This window comes from Manis pentadactyla, chromosome 8 (genome assembly GCF_030020395.1).
Source record: "Manis pentadactyla isolate mManPen7 chromosome 8, mManPen7.hap1, whole genome shotgun sequence".
NCBI lineage: Eukaryota > Metazoa > Chordata > Mammalia > Pholidota > Manidae > Manis > Manis pentadactyla.
The window spans coordinates 5739208-5759522 of record NC_080026.1 but is presented as its reverse complement, the minus strand read 5'-3'; the positions used below and the strand labels follow the sequence as shown (position 1 = coordinate 5759522).

At 44.3% G+C, this 20315-nt stretch overlaps 2 protein-coding genes across 3 annotated transcripts in view; both read left to right on the top strand.

The window, feature by feature from the left end:
- Positions 1-8026, top strand: part of CERS6 (ceramide synthase 6) — a 297980-nt gene extending 289954 nt beyond the window's left edge. Inside the window, exon 12 of the mRNA XM_036884024.2 lies at positions 4638-8026. The gene's annotated coding sequence lies outside the window, so the exon portion shown is untranslated. The remainder of the gene's footprint in view (positions 1-4637) is intronic.
- Positions 7891-20315, top strand: part of NOSTRIN (nitric oxide synthase trafficking) — a 54180-nt gene continuing 41755 nt past the window's right edge. For both annotated transcript variants that reach the window (XM_036884018.2, XM_057505454.1), the window contains exons 1-3: positions 7891-8025; positions 8695-8889; positions 18585-18670. In XM_036884018.2, the coding sequence (XP_036739913.2) occupies positions 8863-8889; positions 18585-18670 (113 nt within the window). In that variant the 5' untranslated portion in view covers positions 7891-8025; positions 8695-8862. The remainder of the gene's footprint in view (positions 8026-8694; positions 8890-18584; positions 18671-20315) is intronic.

Here is a 20315-nt window from a genome sequence, read left to right as displayed (position 1 = left end):
CGGCTACCGAGGTGTCTGCAGAGGAGGACAGCGCAGCGTGGGTGATCAGGGTGGGGTGCGGAGGGTGTCCCTAGCAGGGCTTACCCAGCGTGCGGTATAGAGCCTAAGCGGATGACAAGGGCACCCGTGTGCAGGAGCAGCCCAGCGCCGGGCATCCGGGCAGGGAGGGTCAGCATGGCCGCAGAGCAAGAGGAGTCACCCACAGGGGGACTGATCAATGTGTAATATACTTAGAGGAGGAGTTACAAATATGGAGGGGAAAAAACAGGACGAACTTAGTAGGACTAGATTAAAATTATACGTATTCATGTAAACTCGTGGTTTTCAGTATGCAGATAGATGTCAAAATAAGAGGTAAGTGTATACGTGTGTACATGTTGGCATATTTCTAAACATTCCCTAGCTGTCCACCTCTGGGCCCGGAGTCACGGACACCCTGCTGAGCCCAACTAATGTCCCAGGTCTTGGTTCCTAAGTCCACTTGATTCCACGTTCCGCTGCGTGGGGCCAGGCCTCCTTGGAGAAGTGGCTGCATCCAGGGTTGGGACAGGAAAGCACAGGCTGGGATGGAGCAACCCTATTGGGCCAGAAAGCAAGGAAATGCTCAAAGGATGAGGGAGAAATGGCATAAGAGCCCAGAGCCAACTCGAAGGGACTCTCACGGGCCAAATCTGGGACATTTTGGGCATCAGAATTAATAATAGTAACTGATTATAACACATTGAATAAAATGAGAAACTGAGTTCATAGAAATTAATAACAAAAACTCAGTTTGATAAGGAATGAGGTGTTTACATAGATTTAAGTTACGTCCCCACAGAATATTTATTAACTGCCAAGGTGAAAGTAGTAATTTTACAGCAAAGAGGCCTGGCAGCCACCATCATAGCTGGGTAAATGCCCTCAGTAACTGGACGAATGAAATTGTGACTTACTTGGTTAGATGGAATAAGAAAGCACATTATTTCTGTGATATTCCTGCCAGAGATGCATAACCTGAATCTAATCCTGAGCAGATAATCAGATAAATGCAAATGGAGGGGCCTTCCACAAAACAATTAACTGGTAATCTTGAAATGAGTCAATGGCACGAAAGTCAAGCAAAGTCTAAAGAACTGTTCTGGAGTGAGAGACAAGAGGGCCATGACTGAATGCCCTGCATGGGACTGAAGGGGTTCTCTTGCTTTGGAGAAAATAATTAGGACAATTGGTAGAACTGGGGAGTAGATGGTAGCAATGAATCAGTGTTAATTTCCTACTTTTGTTGGTTATATTGTGGTTTTGTTGAAGAATCTCCATGTTTGTAGGAAATGCACACTAAAATATGAAGGTGTGGAAAAAGAAAAAACTCTATGTACTGAACTTATATCTGTAACTTTAAGATAAGTTTTTTAATTGATACACTGTATTTGTTTTCAAAACCCTAATAATGTATCAAGTGAAATTTGCAGATGTTTAGATGCAATAAGGTCTCTGTTTAAAAGTGAAGATGCCATTTTTGAGTTCCAAGAGCCATAAAGTGATACAAAGTGCCTCAGCTAATAAAGAGAAAGTGAAAGGAGAAAATATATTAGCTAGAAGTTCTTGAGAATTCTGAATTGTTTGGTGAGTAGAGTCATGTCAGTTTTTGCAACTTTTTGGATTATAATAGTAGCATCTGCTGTTTTATGTGTGTGATATACAATCATCTTTAATAATGCCTGAATTCGTTATGCAAAAATAAGTGAAAATGATAATGATACCAGTAATAAAGAGCTAGTGTTTAGTGAACATTTATTATATACAGTCTGCTATGAGATATGTGACATTATTACCTCCATTTTCATATCAGGAATCTGAAGCCTAAAAGGGTTCAGAAATTTCCCCCAAATTAGCATACTGATGTATAGTGTAGCCAAGTTTTGAACCCACATTTTTCACACTCCAAGCCTACTATTCCTGCCCATGGAGGCCACAGAGAAGGGAATCGTAGGGAGGATTCTGGAAGCCTGGGCTTCCCTCCGGATCCCACCACTCCTGTGCTGTTTACTCTCAATCTAAAAGTGTTAAAGTCAAAACATAGCACCCAACACTTCCCATGTCTAGTCTTTGAATGGCTCTTCAGCTTTGTCATTTCCAAGGTCACACACAAGCTGTATGTTCAAGGCACTCTTGAGGGATTTATAATCCTCTGAATACACCATCGCACAGTCTTATGCCCAGACAATCAATACATGCCCTTCAAGCATCAGCAGGGGTGACCATCTCTTACCAGCGTCCCTGGAATTCTCCCCTTCTCCAGCCAAGCTAATGGGTGCCTCTTTGGAAATCCTATTACATTTCTGTAAAATCTCTTTTATAAAATCTATTACAATGTTATACAACCTTCCTTCTCATACTGACCTCCTTGAAAAAAGGGATTGGTGTTTGTATTTATCTCTCATAATTCCTGGATCAAAGGAGGTGCTACGTAAAACCTCATTATATGAGCAACTGAATGAATGGATGAACAGCCATCAGTGAATTATTAATTGTTCAAAATGCGACAGAGAGACTAAAGAAACAGTGACTTTCCAGAGAACAATTTCAGAAGAGTTGTAGGAGAAGTTAAGGGATTAAATAATTCAAATGAGAAGACAATAGGGGAAGATTTTTAACAAGTATACAGAGGGATGGTTGGCTGAACCTGAGCTCTGAGCTAACAGGCTTTATACGCTGGGTACCCTCAGTCCCACGGGTGTGCAGTGGCCTTAAAAAATAAATGAGCTTATACTTTTGAGTAGGAAACGCAAGCACACCGTATAAAATCCCGATGTGAGGAAGGAAATAGGACGGAGTAAAGCTGCCGTGCCTCCCGGTGCCCATCCCCGGCTTCTCAGCTCCTGCTGCGGAAGGAGCCACAGTAAATGACCATTTGGAGTGCTTTTGTTTTCTAAGATTCTATCTCCATAGCCTGGCAATGATTTATAGGAAATAACTACAAATCGATGCTCTTGTACTTGTGGAAGTACAGCCGAGGTGGAAGAGGCAAATAAATCCCGTGGATGGCACTTTATTTACATATGCAAAAATGCCAGCCTCACACCTAGCCCTGGAGACTGAAGGAGCCCACGCAGACACTCTGGTGCATTTTAATTGAAATCCGTAAAACTGGTCCTAGATGAGCTCAGACAAATGTAAGTAATAGCACATGAATATGATCATAGGTGATCAAATGAAGATACAATGTAGCTTGAACTCATTCACATTTGTAAAATATCCTTCCTATGCTTTTTTTTTTGGAAGTTCAAACCATAAATCACTGCTGTAGGGACGTGGTTGGTTATTAGTTGTCCTTAGTCTTCATTTCCCAGGGCTTATTGGGGAAAAATAAATTTATGCTAACTTGTTTTATGCAAATTAATCTGTTTGCATTCATCTTTATTCTCCATTAACATCTGGAGATTTTAAATTAGTACATATGAAACTTGAACATGCACAATGAAAATTCAACCCTCGCACAGTGAATAGAGGGCTGGTTTGTATTTATAAAGTCAGTTGATTATGACCATTTGGATATGGACTTAAAAAATTAATTTTTATGAAATGGAAAGTGGTAAAAAGCTTATTTTGTGCAATTTAAAAAACCACAATGTAATTAGTACAGTCTGAGATTAAAGTTATCTCAGATGCTACAAATTAGGCAGGCTATTAATACTAAAAATATCTGTGTGTACCCACCCTGCTCCTGCTAAAGTTTGAAACATTCATTCGTGCTTCTGAATGAGACAGATTTTCTTTCCATGCTGAGGCTTTGGGCAAAGGTGCATTTTTTTTTTTTTTATGTATGCATTAAAGTAAGGCTTTAGAAATGTATCTTCCAGCTTTGGAGAGATATGGAAGTTAAGGAACCTAATCACTGCACCAACTAGAGACTAAAAGGAAAAGTCATTTCAGTCAGAATGAAATTGTTTCTCACTTGCATCTGAGGGTGGCTGGCGGAGGGGATGTCACGTCTTGCAAACACGGTCCATGGCTCTCGCTGGAAATGGCAGCACTGGTGCTTTCTTGGCTCAAGCAGGCCAAGGACTGGGCTTCTGGGCACAGCACCCCTGGACCCCAGCATCCTGGCTGAGCGCTCCACTCCCTCTGTCATTGGGAAGGCCGGCCAGCTGCCTTGAGCTTGGGGGCTGTGGATACAGTGAGAATTCTCTTAGATGTTCTTGGCAAACTTTGCAAAACTTGGATCATTTTGGACTCCACCCTTCTCAAATATATTCTTAGCGTGAGGGCAGTTTTTTAGTTGATCCCGAGACTCTTCTTATCTCATCTGTTTATAACTTTTTAACCAACACATTTTGAAGAAAGTCCTGTAAGTGGCCCCTTGGGATTCTTCTGATCCCTTCTTGGTTTCCTGCTTGTCAAGGACGTTTTTAATCAGTGCCAGAGACTCCCAACTGCATTTGGGCCACTTCCCGTTGGAGAGTTCCTGCCCAGAAGGCCCCACTTATCTTTGCTCCTGGTGCTCTGACCTCTGCTTCTTGAGAGCTGAGGACATAGGCCTACCCACGGCGGCATTCGCCATCTTGTCAGTGAAGACCAACTAGCTAATGGGGCCACTTCCTCAGTACTGAATTGAATGAAATGCAAACATTTATTGGACATTTGCTTTGCTCCAGGTACTTGTCTAAAAGGAGCTCACTCAGGAGTGTGGACTGCAGACCATTAAATTAGTAATTTCAACACAGTGGGATAAATGAATCAAAAGAGGTATGTGCGATGGCTAGGAGGGGGACAAACGCAAGAGTGTACTGTTCCCGGGAAAACGACACAAGCTGGACTTAGGGGATGAAGCAAAGTCAGCAAGGCCCACATAAGGGAGAAGGGCTCCCAGGCAGAAGGAACCAGCGTTGCATAAGGTCCTGGAGATAGGAACTGATGAGGCCTTCACTTACCAGCTCTTCCTTTTCAAAAATTAGCATAATTTTTACCCTTTTTAAAAATGTTATTTGCCCTATTTGGTTTCTACAGTAATACATGTTTATTTCAAATATTAAAAGTCTACAAAAATGCATGGCCTAATAAGAGCCCTCCTTATGGCCAGCCTTCAGAGGTAGGCTGTTGTCTCTAGTAGGCATGTGTCCAGATAAGATCTTTTCATGTATACCCAATATTTACTCTTTTGCAACCTGTTTCTAAGTCCGCACATATAACTGGATACTCAATCCTAAATTTTTGTACTCTATCCTCATTTTTTGGAGGTTTCATAGCCTAATGTATGGATTGAGTGGCAGTGGAGTGTGGTAAGTAAAAAGGGATGCACTGAAGTCAGATGATGCCCAGCTGTACCACTAACTGTGTGACCTTGGCGAAATTGTTTAACCATCATGTGCCTCAGTTTCCCTATGTGTATTATTAGGATGACAATAATACAGATCTATCTCAAATGATTGCTGTAATGATTAAATAAGGTAATATTTGTAAAGCACTTAGAAGAGAGCCTGTCAAGTCCTCTAAACGTGAGCTGGTTTCACCACAAGGCATTTAACCAGGTTCCTGTTGATACTTGTCTGTGCTGTTTCTCATTCTTTGCATGTCTTGGCTACTAAACAAACTTCAAGTCAAGTTTTGTGTTGCCCTTAACCGCTGCTTACATGTGGGGTCCTGTTTCTTACTAACTTAGTGACACCCACCAACTGTTTGTAAGCATCTAACAAATGTGGGCTCCTGTCGTTAACGCCTGTTGGAGGCAGCACAAATGGGGTGGGTGGTGTGCAGGGGCCTGGCTTCCAGGCCAGATCTGAGGAAGTCCATCGCAGGTTTTCTTTCTGCAGAGATGTCGCGCCAGGAAGGCGCATGCTAAGCATAGACTGGGAAATGAAGCCGGAAGATTAGGATCTGAAAGGTCAAAGAGAAGTCAAGCTGGAGCCAGGGCTGGGAAAGAGGCCGAGAGTGAGAGCAAGCCAGCAACAGGGCCAGAGACAAAGCTGAGGACAGAGAATGCAAAGGATGCCTTGGGCACCACAGTTTTTAGAAAACAGACTTTAAAGAATATACTTTATTTTTATTTTTAGAGAATATACTTCACTGTATGTAGTTCTCATCGACCTGTAGCTACAAAGAGATTGTTCATATCAATTCCAAAACTACAAGGCTCCTCCGCCTCTGCTCACACAGGAGCTTGGCTCCCTCCTGCCACTCTCCCCTGGGCCATTTCTGGGGTTCTGGGAGCTGAGAGGTTCTCATGAGCACAAGGACAAATTTCCCCGAGTCGGCCTGCTCTGGCCTCCTTGCCAAGGTGCCCCCCAGCCACAGCCTCGTGCTGGAAACACCCGAGCGGCCCTGTCCTGCCACCGCCCCCTCCCTCCCCTGCGCTCTGCCAGGGGGTGTGCTTCACTGGGTCTCTGCCTGAGTTTGTGTAGAATGGGGTGTGGGGTCCCAGGGGACAGCAACCCGGTCTCCACGTTGTGTCTAGAGTCCCTCATCAAGTTAAGGCTTCTTATTTCTCTTTCCAACCCCAGTCTCTGCTGAAGTTCCAAACATGTCCCCAGAGGCTGGACTGGGGAAAGGGAGAGGACTATGTGTGTCAGCCACTCCCTGCAGTGTCCTTTCTGTTTCACCTCTCTAGTCACTGGAGAACAAATATTGACCGACCATTGTCATGGATTGAATGTGAAGCTCCGCCCCTTTCTGCAACTATGCCCTTTGCAACGGGGCATTCAGCAGCTCCCATGAGGGGGTGGAATCTCCTCCACCCCTTGAATCCGGGCTGGCCTGGGACTGGCATTGCTCAGCTGAACGTGGCTGAAGTGAGGGTGTGTCTGCTCCAAGCCTGCACCTCAGGAGGCCTTGAGCACCCCTGTTTTTTCTCCTGGCTCTTTGCCTTGAGACTAACTCAGGTGGGCTACTGGCTGATGCAACGTCACCTCAGCTCACAGCCAGCCGCCCTCCCAGCAGAGCCCAGGAGAGCCGCCCTGCCAAGCTCAGCGAGCAGCAGCAGAGCTGTGTAGACGGCTGGCTTTCTCCTCACTGAGGCCGCGGGCACCCATGGAACCACCCACACCGCAGACGTGTCACCCATGTCAAGTCCCTGTCATTTGAAACCACTAGGTTTTCTATTTATTACACAGCATTGTTTTGACAAGAGGAACTGATACATCCCCCTTTCTGACCTCCAAAATCAGTATTTTTTGCAATTTTGAGCACTCTGAGAAGCTCAACAAATAGCCAAACTAATTCTCTGGCTAGATGCAGCCAGGACCCCTGCCGTCCTCACAAATCTGTGAGAGGGACCCTGTACGAGATGGAGCTCTTATGACTTAGCAGGTGTCCTGTAGCACCTAAGACAGAGCCAGTCAGCCCGCGGGAGAGACAACACATGAGGCGCATGGGTGTAGGCATGCCGACCGACCTTCAGGGGGGTCACCAAGGTCACAACAAGCTTGGGGTGGTGGCATTTCTTGTGGGAACTAGCAAAGGAGGTCAGTTCCACATTTTGAACTGAGGTGGAGCCGAATTGAGACCCAGAGCCAGAATCGGGGCAAGGGCGCCAAGCAGCCCCCAGTCTCTGGCTGTTTGTCTACAACGTCTGATGGCAGGGAAGCCCTCCAGCAGGCATCTGAGTGACGTATGATTAACCTCCCTTTATACCCTGTCTCTAGTCTTCTTTCAGTATGCCACATTGCTCTGTCTAATTCCAGCCCCTGGATAGCCACTGTTTAACCTGCAGTGATCAAGTTCCTTCGGAGAAGCTAAGGGGGGAACGTTGTTAAGTGTGTAAATGGCAATCCCTACCTAAGGACGCCTCCTCTCCACACTGGGTGCAGGGCAAGTTCTCATTGTCCCCCCACCTCTTCATTCATCATTTCTAGGGACTCTGAATGGAGCTGGGACACCAAGGGCACGTGAATGGAGCTTGCTCATCGGGGCAACTGTGAAGTGTTCTGCTGCTCCTTCGGGCCAGGGGCTGTCAGTCAGAGCAAAGCTGCCCACCACCCAGGAAATGGCTGTCATGTCCTATCTCTAGAAATTAGCTGAAAATCTAAGAATTGACAACTGGGACCACAGGTACAGAGAAAGCAACAAAAATATAAGATGCTGATGACTGATTAGTTCCGTTTATCCTTTTGAGCAACTGAAGAAAAAAAAACTGAGTCCAAATATAGAAAAGTCCTTAGCCGGATAGTTTAGCCTCCTACTCCTGGGCTGGGTTGAGTTAGGCCCTGAGAGGTGGCGAATGTGTGAGCTGCTTCCCATTGGCCTTTTCTAGACGTTTTCTACCATAGTCACAGTTATACAGGTGTGTCCCGATTGTTTGGGGCCCAGCTCTGGGGTGATTTTGGGCAGGGGCAATATCCACGGAGGGTGGGAGAGATAGATTAAGGGGGTCTGGGCTCAGGATTGGTTGTGTTGCATGTCAGAGTCTGCTAACAGCCAAGTTGCTTGCTGTCTCTAGGAATGAGCTGACCCCAGAGAGGGCAGTCCATCCCAAGTCCGAAAACCCCAACATGTCAAAGCATCATAAAATATAGAAAATAAAGAATGTGAGTAGTATGGCACCCGGAGGGAATATGCATCCCCCCATATCAGCCCTGAGCACCGAATTGGGATACTGTATGTATTTCTCTCTAGGCCACACAGTTCAGGACTCAGTTTTCTGCCCGCGAAGTATTTGCAGAAGCCATTCTCACTCTCAGTCCAGCTCTCCTGACCCAGAGCAGTTCTTTGCTTTTTCAGGAAACAAATGGGATGAAAGTCAAGGGCTGGGACTTCCTCCTTGGAGTGTTTGACAAGGTCTGACGCATGCGAGGCCTTTTGAATCTGGGAAGCCCAGGACACACCCAACTTCCCGAGTGCTGAATGCTGGGGCGTAGGTAAAAGGACAGAAGCAAAAAGCGTTTCAACATGAGGGACCCATGGACAGATTGCTCGGTGAGTAGCCCAATGTGCTTGCATGTCTGTGTGTGAGAGGGCTGCTAAGCAGTTTATATATTAGTGGATTTTAACTTAAGAAATTTGAGACACTCAGAAGCCAAACATATTTAGATGTTGGCTGTGGTACAAAAGTCTTGTGGCTTTTTTTTTTTTTTACTCAGTTTAAAACAGAGTCCTTCCTAGAAAATGATAAGGCAGGTTAATTGTCATCTTTTATTCTCATATATTTGGAAAAACTTTGAGTGGGTACAGCATTCCACTTGTATGCAGATGGTGGCTGCTTGGAAAACATTCTTAAAATATACACCGATGTTGCCAACATCATGCATAGGGTGGATATACAAACATGCAGAATCTGCAGCCAAGTTTGGGTTCTGAAAGTGAGGTGAGGGTGGAAGATTTTTGCATATTTTTCCACATCATTCAGAGTGAAGAATTGCAAGACCAGCAGGAGGGGTCACTGCCCACTCTGTCCGGTCTTTGGAGGGTGCCAACATGTTTGTTTCAATCCTGGGAGTGTTACCAAAAATAGAAGATTGATCAAAAGCCCAAAGACATTGTCAGGCTGTTAGACGCCATAGCCGAGAAGTAATTTAGGAAATGAGGAGCAATTAAAGTGGGGCTAGGAAAGTATCTATACTTTGGAAATAAAGAAGTATTGTCAATGTGTCACCCCAGTAAATGGTGCCAGAAAGCTAAAATTGGTGACATCAGAAGCAAGAGGTTGCATTCATCCTTCAAGTAATTTATTTTAAAAAAAAAAAAGAACCATGGAGAAGCAGATAAGTGGGGACTGAAATAAAGCCATAAAGAAAAAGATCAAGAGAGATGTATTGGTTTCATTTTTGCTTATACATGTATGAGGATAACAGGTTTAGAGAAGATGGAGCCGAAAACTGCTATCCCACCAGATGAGCTAAATCAGATGAAGTCACAAAGGCTACTAATTTTTATGATGGTGTAATAGCAGGCCCTACCTACTTTTACTTTTTAAAATATAGAAGTAATATGTGCCTAATATGAAAATTAATTTGAACAATATGGGTGCGGAGAGATTTTAAGAAAGAAATTTTCCCTCTTTAATTTCTTCCCTCTGATCTTCTCTCCATTGGTAAGCACAGATAACTTTTTAAGAAGACTTTTATCATCTACGTGTTTGCTGTTTGTTTATTTTTCACTCCTTGCAGTTGCTCCCTTGCTAAAATGTTAACTCCACTCCTGCCTCACCTCTGACACTTGGGTGATATTTTTGCATAGTCTTGGTTGCGTGGGGACAGGGACAAGATAAGAGGAAGCCAAAACTTGGCACCAGCCGTCAGCAAAGAAGAAAGTCAAGACCCAGGGAAGAATGAGGTAGAAGAGAGGGAAACTAAGGCCAGGCTAAGTTTAAAAGCAAAACAAAACTGACCTGACAGCATAGCATCCTTTTCCAAGGCCGCTGTCTGATGATGATGATCTGGGAGAAGCGTTCCCTCTTGATCAGCCTCGGTCACATCTCTGGGTCTGCTTCATGCTCCCTCCCGATGCTCTGGAAAGTTCTTGATCCCGTGCTCAGTCATCATCCCCAAGGGCTCCTATCCCTGCCTACAGCCTTGAAGTTCATCTCCGTGGGCACAGTGCCACTAAAGGAGCCTGGGAGTCAAGAGGCGATGACTACCTCCTCAGCCAGTTTTTAACTCCTCTACAGTCATGTAATCTTCATTTATTTGCAACTGTTTCATCTTCATCAGCCTTTGAGCTGATTTCCTGGTAGGTGAAGCTGCAGTTTGGGAACCAAATAAAAGAAGGGAAAGGACTGCAAATGGATGCTTCAGGAAACAGTCGTTTCATGAGGAGACCATCGCTTCAGCCACCCGCAGGGTGTCCCATTCCCTGAGTCCCTCGGGTTACAGAGAACACAATTAATTCACAAACCTGTAGCTTAACTACAGTTCTTAGCCTGGTCTATGCAAGTGGACCCAAGTATGGAAATCAGGGTTGCATGAGCTTCAGTGGGAAAAATTTGACCTTTTATTTATAGTCATTTCTAACTGAAATTTAGAATTTCCTTAAATTCTGAATATGAATAACAAATCCCAGTACTACTGGAGTGTCTGTAACTTTGTAACCAATAAAAATCACATATTTTTATATAACATTGCAGTTGTTTGCTGAAATGTATTTGCTATAATGATACTTCTGGATATCAATAAATGTTGTTTACACTCTGTGGGACTTAGAAATTTGAAGAATTCTTAAGACTTGTTACTTAGTATATTAATTAGAAGCACACATAATATGATTTCTAAAAATGTTTTTACAAATATTTATCAATATAGTTTCCTTTGAAATCCTGTTTTATTTTATTTCTTGCATTTAGAAATATTACTCTGAGTAAAATAGTTTTTACCAGACTGCCAACAGGTCCCATGATACAAAACATATTTTTTAATCTCTTGTTTTAGATTAATGCTCCATCGGTACAAAAAAGCTGATAGCTGGGCTGTTGAACCTCAAAGAGCCGGGTCAATGTCTGTGCTCAAATTCTTAGTCATCAGGGTAACAAAGATTGTCTAAATGCTCTGTAGGGCTTTTAACTAATCTTAAGAGTGTCAGAACTTATTTGAAGAAGATTTTTTAAAGTTCTGTTTTTGAAAAAGAAAAGAATTGGCTCTGGGCCTTGATGCTTTAACATCTAAGAGTGTAGATTCTAAACCTAAAAATAAGCCAAACGAAATCATTTTCAAATCCATGTACAAGGAAACAGGCAGGATCAAATTATCTCCAAATGAAATAATCCCATCATTTTTTTTAAAGTGCCTTCCTGTGAAACAATGCGCAGACAGCATGGGCAAACAAGCGTAAAAGTGTTTGCTTTTATCACTGCTACGGTATCCAGGGGTAGCATCCTATCCCGGAGGACATTTTTTGAGCTCCACGCAGTCAGCCCCTTCCCTTAACATCATAGCTATTGAAATAGTACCAGGCTGTGGGGCTGCTCCTTCAACTCGGCTCAGATGCTGTCTGAGCTTCTCATTTCTGTGGCTCTGCCTGGGTCTGAGATGTTGCCTGGCACGAAGAAGATACCAGTACAATGGTCCATGGCTCCTGAGGGATTCTTGTTCACTGAAGAGATAAGGAGGCAGGTTGGGTCTGGCATAGACATCCGTGGACCACAGCATTCCCAGCGTGCACCCTTGACGTATGTGACATGCCGTTCCACACTTCATGGGCCTCTGTTTTCTCATCTGAATAGGAAGAAGAGAAGAGGGTGTAGTAGATTATGTTCTCAAATGTTCTATGACCCATAATCTATGACAACTTGCCATGGGGATTCCAAATATTTCACAGATACCCCCATAGTTAGAGGGGCAGTTCTTTGAAATATTACCCCTATGAATCAGAAATCACATGAAATCAGTAGCACAGGGCCTCTCATGTGAAAGGCACTTAACAAAAGCTTATTTAATTAAATACAAGTGGAATATCAGGGTTTATTTAATACCATGAGGATCATCATTATCTAAAAAATGTCCATAGTACCATCCAGAATAAAAATGGATTTTTCTAGAGTAACTGAATTTAAGCTTCTTAATCTTTCAAATCATGGAAAGTCAGAAAGAGAAGCTAGGCCAAGATTGATATGGTTTTATATTGTTTAGAAGTCATCTGTCTAACCATTTGATGTACAAATTGCTCTGATTACTAGATTTTTTTTATTGCAATGACAATATCCAACAGAATCTGCTTACAAATGTGGAGCAGAAATGTTTTCCTAATGGCTGGATGGGAAATGTCTGTGTAAGCCAGTTGTCTGTGTGGAGGGGTTTTTTTTTTTTAGGAGCTCAGAAATGTCCCAGATATTCCATTGCCAGCCTGAAATTCCTTTATCAGTGAAAAAAATCACATATTTCCTTTTAGTAATCAATGACCCTAGGGAGAAGTAGCATGTTAATACAAATTCATATGGAGATGTAAGATCAATAGAAAGTGCTTTCCTGGAATGAATATTTGGGAGGGAACCTGGTATTGGAAAGCTCAACTGAGGTGGGGCAGGGACATGGGACAAGCATCATGGTTAACTTCTCCTGCCTTTGATTAAAAATGCTGAGATATCAACAGTACAGTAAGAACAGGAGGGACTCCATCTTAAGGCTAAGATTCCATTTTAAAAACCAGGGAGTTAGCAGGTTAAGATACCTGACATTTTTTATGATAATCAGCCAACAACTGACACTCTTAAGACAGGACAAGCTATCCTAAATGATATGCCCCCATTGCTTGAGGGAAACCACTGTCTTGGAGAAGAACCAGATCAAGAGAGTCCTTGTAGTAAGTTTATCTTACAGAAGATCTGGGGACAGACTGTGAATGTGGCATAATGTCTCTCACTGGAGACAGACATCATGAGACCACATGTCAAGCCTACCACTGCACCCCCGCCCTACTTTGCCCCATTCTTGAAAGCCTTAAAGGACAGAGTCCTGAGCCCTTAAGTGCACCTCCTCTCTGAGGTTGCCTGCACTCCCCTTTCTTTGAATGTGTACTTTTTGCCTTGAGTAAAGACTTCTCTCTGCTCAGCTTACTGCATTATGTATCTGCACTCTTCCAGTGGAAAGTGTCTTTGTTACTTGCTATTTCAATTTTCTAAACTAAGCACTAATCTTCTCTCTCTCTTCTACTTCAGACAAGTAGAGAAGGGCTACTGAGATCTCTGATTTGGGCTGCAAGTTCCCGTCACCTGGGTGACCCCGACAGGACTGCAGCTATACAATCTTGCTCTTTAGTAGCCTGCCTGAAAAATCTCCTTTCTTCGTCTTTGGGAAGTTCTGAGACCATCTCTCACTCCATCCAGGGCTCTGTGGCTCCCCCACATCCTGGGGTGGTGGGGGCTTAGTTCCCACACCGTGCAGATTCAAGCGGACACTGGACGTCAGGTGGCGTTAGGAGTTGGCAGGGGATGTGCCCTGTGCCGAGCAGGAGTTCAGTGAGCGTCCCCTTCCTCCTGCTGCTGCCTGCACTGCAGCTGCCAGTCACTGCTGCTCTCACCTCAGTGAATTCCTTCCTTACCTACACTTGTCTGACCTGTTCCAGAATTCTTTCTCATTCAGAGTCAAGAGCCCTCCCCCGTGCAGGCTGAGGTTTCTCCTAGTGCTTCCCCTAGTGTGCAGGGAGAGACCCCCCCAGACGCAGCTGCCCGACAACACAATGAGTGGGAAAAACACACCAAAAATTCACTTTCCACGCGACTTTGACTAGGCAAACCCTTTTTGTGCTGGTTGTTGACATTAGGAAGCCGTCTGTGCTGCTCATAACACTTAAGGGCAACTATCACTCTGAGTGAACAGTGTGATTATGCTGATGAGCAACTTAGGAATATATTTATATCTGATGGAGTCTCCAATTGATTTCTCCACCTAACATTCCTAATCACAGTTCTGTTCCTAGCTAGTGAGTTTATCTTCAGCTGTTTGGGCCTGAACAATAAACTAAGGGGGCTGGACTTGAGTGGTTTCCAAACTGTGCTCCATGGAAACCCTTCAGAGGCCTGGCCCGCGGGTGGGAGTGAGGTGGGAAGGCGCGGTGGGACGGCAGAGGCAGCGTCAACACCCAGGTCAAAGATTTCATCCCCTCAAAGCAGATACATTCTAAGATTTTCTGATTACACACACGTACACACACACACTGGACAAGATAAACTCTGGGTTCTGCTTTAATATTTACGCAAGTCTGCTTTTCACAGGTTTTGTCTTCTAATCTTAGGTAGATGGTACACAACGAAAGGTAGAGAATCATCGTTTCTGAAGCAGAGAATATGCTGAAATGATGCACTTATTCTCCGCAGTTCTTTTATTTACCGTCACCTTGACCTCAGTGTGGATCAGGGCTTGTCGGGAGCGTCCAGTAAATTGTATATATGGTCAAAGATAAAGATTCTCTCCACTGCTGTCCTAAGAGAAATACCCCGCTCCTGTGTGATCACTAAGTCAGCAACAGCATAACGGGTTGTAGAGTGTCCTGCCTTGCGTACTGGGCTTGCTGGAGTTTGGCGAATGGGTTACAGGTGCACCTGACACACAGATGCCCTCGGCCCCCCAATGGGCAGGCTGAGGCTGGGGGCAGAGCCCATGGGCCAGTTGCCTCTGGCTAAAACAACTTTATCCATTTACTGCGCTGTCCCAGTACAAACATCATTTTCCAGGTGTGCTGTGATGTGATAAAACTTGGGAAGAACCAATCCATTAAATGACAGGAAATGGTCTCCCCAGATCTACAACTGGCAGCCACAAGGCCAACTGAAGCTGAAGACGTGCTTTGTTTGAGCAGCAGCCTCTTGCTTTAAAAAGCTGAATTTGAACTCCTCTGGGAGACAGGCACTCTCCATCGTGCCACAGGCTCCCCCACGTCCCGCCAAAGCGATGGAGCTCGGAATCGCCCCCTGGCTTACAGATGCTCGTAGCTGTCTCTGAAGATGGTAATTTAAAAGTGTGTTTGGGAGAGATTTGGTGGCTTGGATAAGTTTGGGACATGCAGCAGCTCCTGCAGCCCAGCTGATAGGAAGACCCTCAGCTGGTTCTGCTCATTGCCACCCTGGTTAGGGGCAAGGCTTCCGCTGCCCACCCACGTCCTCACACCCGGTGCCTGAGGCCCCCAGTTCTCTCCCCAGGACTGTGGGAGGCAGATCGCCCTCAGGAGCGGGAGGGCTGGTGGGGGCCCAGCCCTTAGGACAGCTCCTCTCAGCCCCTCCCTCCACCTCTGCTTTTTCCAGCAGAAGGTTCTTCTCCTCACTCCTGCTCTGAAGGCCCCAAACCCCTGCAGTCCACCTCTCGGCCTTGTCTTCACCCCACCCCGGCCCCAGCCGTTAGCATCTGAGCGGAGAGAAACACACTCTGCAGGCGTGCGTCCAGATCTTTCTCTCTTGCACATGCGCCCTGGGGTTTCTGTTGGGTCTTTCTGCTTTGCTGTGGGCTAGAAAGACAAGCAAATAGGACATTACATTTTAAAAAACACAGCTTAATTCTGTGAGATATTTCTAAATAAATCAACTAAAAAAGCTACAGGATCTATAAAAGAAATTACAAAATTTGATTGAACATAAAAGAAGACTTGAATAAATGAGGACTTACTATGTCCTTGGATAGGAAGGTTAAATACCATAAAAAAGTCAGTTTCTCCAAATTGATGTATATATGTAGGGTGCAATTCTAATTAGGATCCGAACAGGGACTTAAAAAAAAACTGTTATTGGAGAAATGTTCCTATGAAAGAATAAATGCCCAAGTGGAACCAAAGAAATTATAAGAAGGAGAAAATATGTTTAAAGAGAAATCAGGAAAACAAAAAAGCAGAAGCAAAGCATTAATCTCTCTGTAACTTAGGTAGTGAGTACACAATGTGTGTCATTATTATTTTCTGTATCATTATTATTTCATAAAACATACAAGTGTTTCATAATATAAAATAAACGTTAAAAGACTGTGTTTGAGTTAGGACTATGTTCAGCTGAATATTTTTAAAACCCAAAATGAGTGGCTCCAAAAAAAAGCCTGTCATTGTATTTCTCTCACACTTAAGTACAAAAGTAGAGAGCTGAGGGCTTGTGTGCAGGCCCACGGCCATCGGGGACGGGGGCTCTTTTTCTCTGGCTGCTTTGTGACACACAGGCGTCCATCCTCAAGGCCATGCCCTGGCGTCAGCCATGATGTCTAAGTCCGGGGCCAGGACAGAGCAGGGTGGGACCTTCACTGAAACCCCACACAAAGCCCCCACGTGTGCCTCCTTGGGGGGCTTTTCGTCAGGTGGTTATGCCTACGTGTGCTGTGTGGGGTGTTGTTTAGTCGTATGGGAAGAATTGAAAGGCTTAGGGGGAAAATCAGTGAAAATGTTTAGGGAATAGAAAAGTGCACAAAAAACTAAATAGTTTTAAAATGCTCACTAAAACTTTCCCATCGTACCTGGAAGGAGAGGAAGGAGGCCTTATAGTGCATCATTCACAGATGGCAAGTTATTTTTGTGGAAATAAACATGAGACAGTCCGGCTGTCGAACAGTGATGTCACTCTCGTGACGCTGAGACTCATCCTTCGTGGCCGAGGCCACACCAGGACAACAGGACAGGTGTGCTTTGCTTGCTTTGTGGAGAGTTTTAAAATGTGTGAAATGTTTGCTATAATTTTTTTTAAATCGTATTTCCGATGTCAATCTTTATTTGTGCTTTTTTGAACAAACTGGAGGTCTGGCCACCCCAGGCCACACTCTCACGTCCAGAGCAGGTGGCAGCTGCCTCCCGGCCCGTGGTTCCCACCTCACTCCTCACTCCTCACTCACGCGAGTGTCTGACGGGCGCCTGCAGGCACATAATTTTCCAGACTTTGCTTAGGAGTTAACAGTGTCCTTGCAAAGGGCTTTGCTCTTCGGCCACGGCCCTCGTGTCCCAGGCAGGTTCAGAGAAGCTGTTTGCTACTATGTTGTCTGCCAAGTCCTGCGGTGGCTCTCCGTGTTAAAGTCAGAGGAAAGATAAACTACTGTGAAAGATAAAAGGGGCTGGTATCTGTGGGGTGGTGTCTCTCCATCCCAGTTTGTGTCATTCCGCCCCGGAAGTCAAGGACCCGGATCACGTCGTTTCTTTAGGTCTTTCCTTCTCTGTGGCCCGGTGACCTCTTTCTGCTCCTCTGCTGGGGCCACACCCACATGCCCCTGGGCTAACCGCAAGGCTGCCTCAGCCCTGAAGAGTCACATCTGTGAAGTGCCTGCTCAGTAGACGCCCACTGCTGCGAGCTCTCAATTCAGCGCCCGACCGAACTCCGCTCACGGGCAGAGCCGCAGCATGACGCTCGTTTCATACATAATTTGCATATCCTCCTGTGTAAAACCTCATTTTGAGAAATGCAACTGGCCCTTGCACCTCGCAGATGGCAACTGTGAGTGTGCTTAGGACTGTTGCACCACCTAACGTCCCTTACTACGTGTCAGGTAAGCTGCAGAATCCATGGACATGGACTCTCCCCATTTGGACACTGAAAATCTATTCTCATAAATGTCTGCTTTTACAAATGTAACATCAGAATGACAATGTAGAGTTCTAAATCAAATGGCAAAAATCCTTCCCTTGGAAATCTTGTGTGTGCAGGCTAAATTCATATATAAAAGAATGTATAAAGGTTTACTTATAAATTTATAAATATTTGGTACAATAAAAATATTCAACTCAATATATAACATTCTTGTTACTAGACTTAAATGGGATATAGAAGGGACTAGGGAAAATTTTACTAACAAGTCATTCACTAACACATTCACATTGCAAACAAGAAACACTCACTTGAACGAGTCCAGGGTTTGAGGCCCGGGTATATTATTCTGGATTTTGGCAGACACAAAATGATTACTCAGTGTATTTCAGAATGTAGTTTTAACCATCCTGGGAGCAATAGGGGCGACAGAAAACCAGACTCCAGGTACACTCCACTGCTGAACTGTTTGTATTTGGCCCAGGAAGAAACAGACCAACTTTATTTTTGAAAAGTTCTCCAGGATCTTTTACGTCCAAGCAGAAGACGCTTCATCTTCATTTTAAGAGCTCATCCGAAAGGTGTGCGTCCCTGTAGCTGCACAATCATTTCCTGTGACAGCCATCATTACAGAAGTATTCTGAATTTATAGTTCTATCTTCGGAAGCGCTCGTAATCCTTCTGTGTATCTTTTCTTTTTCAGTATACTAAAGTGTACAAGAACCTAAAGGAGCTTTCTCAAAATGGGGAGAATTTCTGCAAGCAGGTCACATCCATTCTTCAGCAAAGGTAAAAAATGCATGTTTACAATAAGCACTTCTTTCTCTTTACTGGCAACCGGTGATATGACTGGAGGAGTGACTACAAACTGAGCTACTTTGCAGAACTCAGTGTTTTATCTTGGTACTTGAGAGATTGGTATGAAGAGTGATTCTCCTCTACTGTACACTTATCACCTGGGTACCATAAAAACCAGGAAACGACAGGAAGAAATGCTGTTTGGGAAGCCTTAGTCAAATCTCTTTGGATTCCTCAGACTGAGTTTATCACCCCCTCCTTTGGCCTGATATATATGCCATTATTGTACTAATGGCAATATTAGTTTACATTTCTGTCTCTTCTGTGAGGGCAAGGCTGTGTCTTATTCATCTTTGTATGCTGAACTCTTAGAGCCTGGCCTTCTGATCTTTTCAGCAAATGTTGATGCATGAGTGGATGGATGAATGAAAAAATTCACCATTTTCAGTATCATCTTCTCTTAATCCTACATGTGATCATGTGTAAAGCCTGCTTAATTCAGTCAAGAAAGTTACACAAATTACTGCTTAAAATTAGAGAACCAAAGACTAAGCTGGGCCATAAATGATTTTTAAGCCCTGTCGTTACATCTGGATAACCCTGTAATAAACAACTTTAAAGAGACCTTCAGAAGAGATTATTTTTTTAAGGTAACCCATTTCAAACTTAAAATATTGCTCGTGTGCCATAAGAACAAAGCCACATGGGCCAATTGCATCCCATGTTAGCAGGTCAAGAGCAAAGGAGAATATTAGCTTTATCAGAACCAGCAAGTGAGGACCGAGGAGCTAAGCAGGAGAGCTCCAGCAAGCTTTTCAAAAGAAAATAACCTGATTTATCAAATGGAGTCAAAAAGAAAAGAAATTTTAAATAGAATTTACTTCTACCTCAATAGCCAAATTGCTCTGATTCTCTGAGAGGAACAAGGAGGACCAATCTGGGAGGGATGATGTTCCATAAGCAAATATTTTTGTCTTTGAAAAGGAAATTATTTAAAATAAGACCAGTTCACTAGTACCTAATTTCAACCCATTACTTAGATTAGAAAGCATCTCCCTACTGCTGGTCAGGAAGATCCTGTCCACATATTAGCCACGTGCTTACCCTGGGTTGCAGTCATCCCAGACTTGATTATTGGATGTTGCCATGTTCACAATTAGTCCCTGGGACAGAGCTGTGCAGACCGAAGGCCGACGATGCCTAGAGCCCGGTGACAGGCAGGCTTGGCTATGCACTGAAGGCCGGGCGGGCATCCCTGCTCCAGAGCTGCCTCGGTGTTTTCCTTCACCCAGGTCACTCCGCAGCTCCGCCCTGCCTCGGATGTATGTACTTTGCACATGATCAGGAACTTCAGCTCTTTCCTGTGTCTCTCGTGAAGCTGTTTCCTAGGGATACCATCTGGCCTGGCCCTGTTCATGTGCCCAAAAACCCTCTACCCACCCTTTCTCGAGTGGCCAACAAGCTCCAGTGAAGGACAGACGCTTGGGGAGCTGCAGACACCTTCCCTTATAGTTGTATCTCCCTTTAGAGCAGAATTTAGATTTTGAAAATCTGAAGAATATTACTGGTTGGCAAAATAACATGCACACTTGTAGGATTAAAAACTGCATAGAGCAAATACCAAAACAAAAGAGTC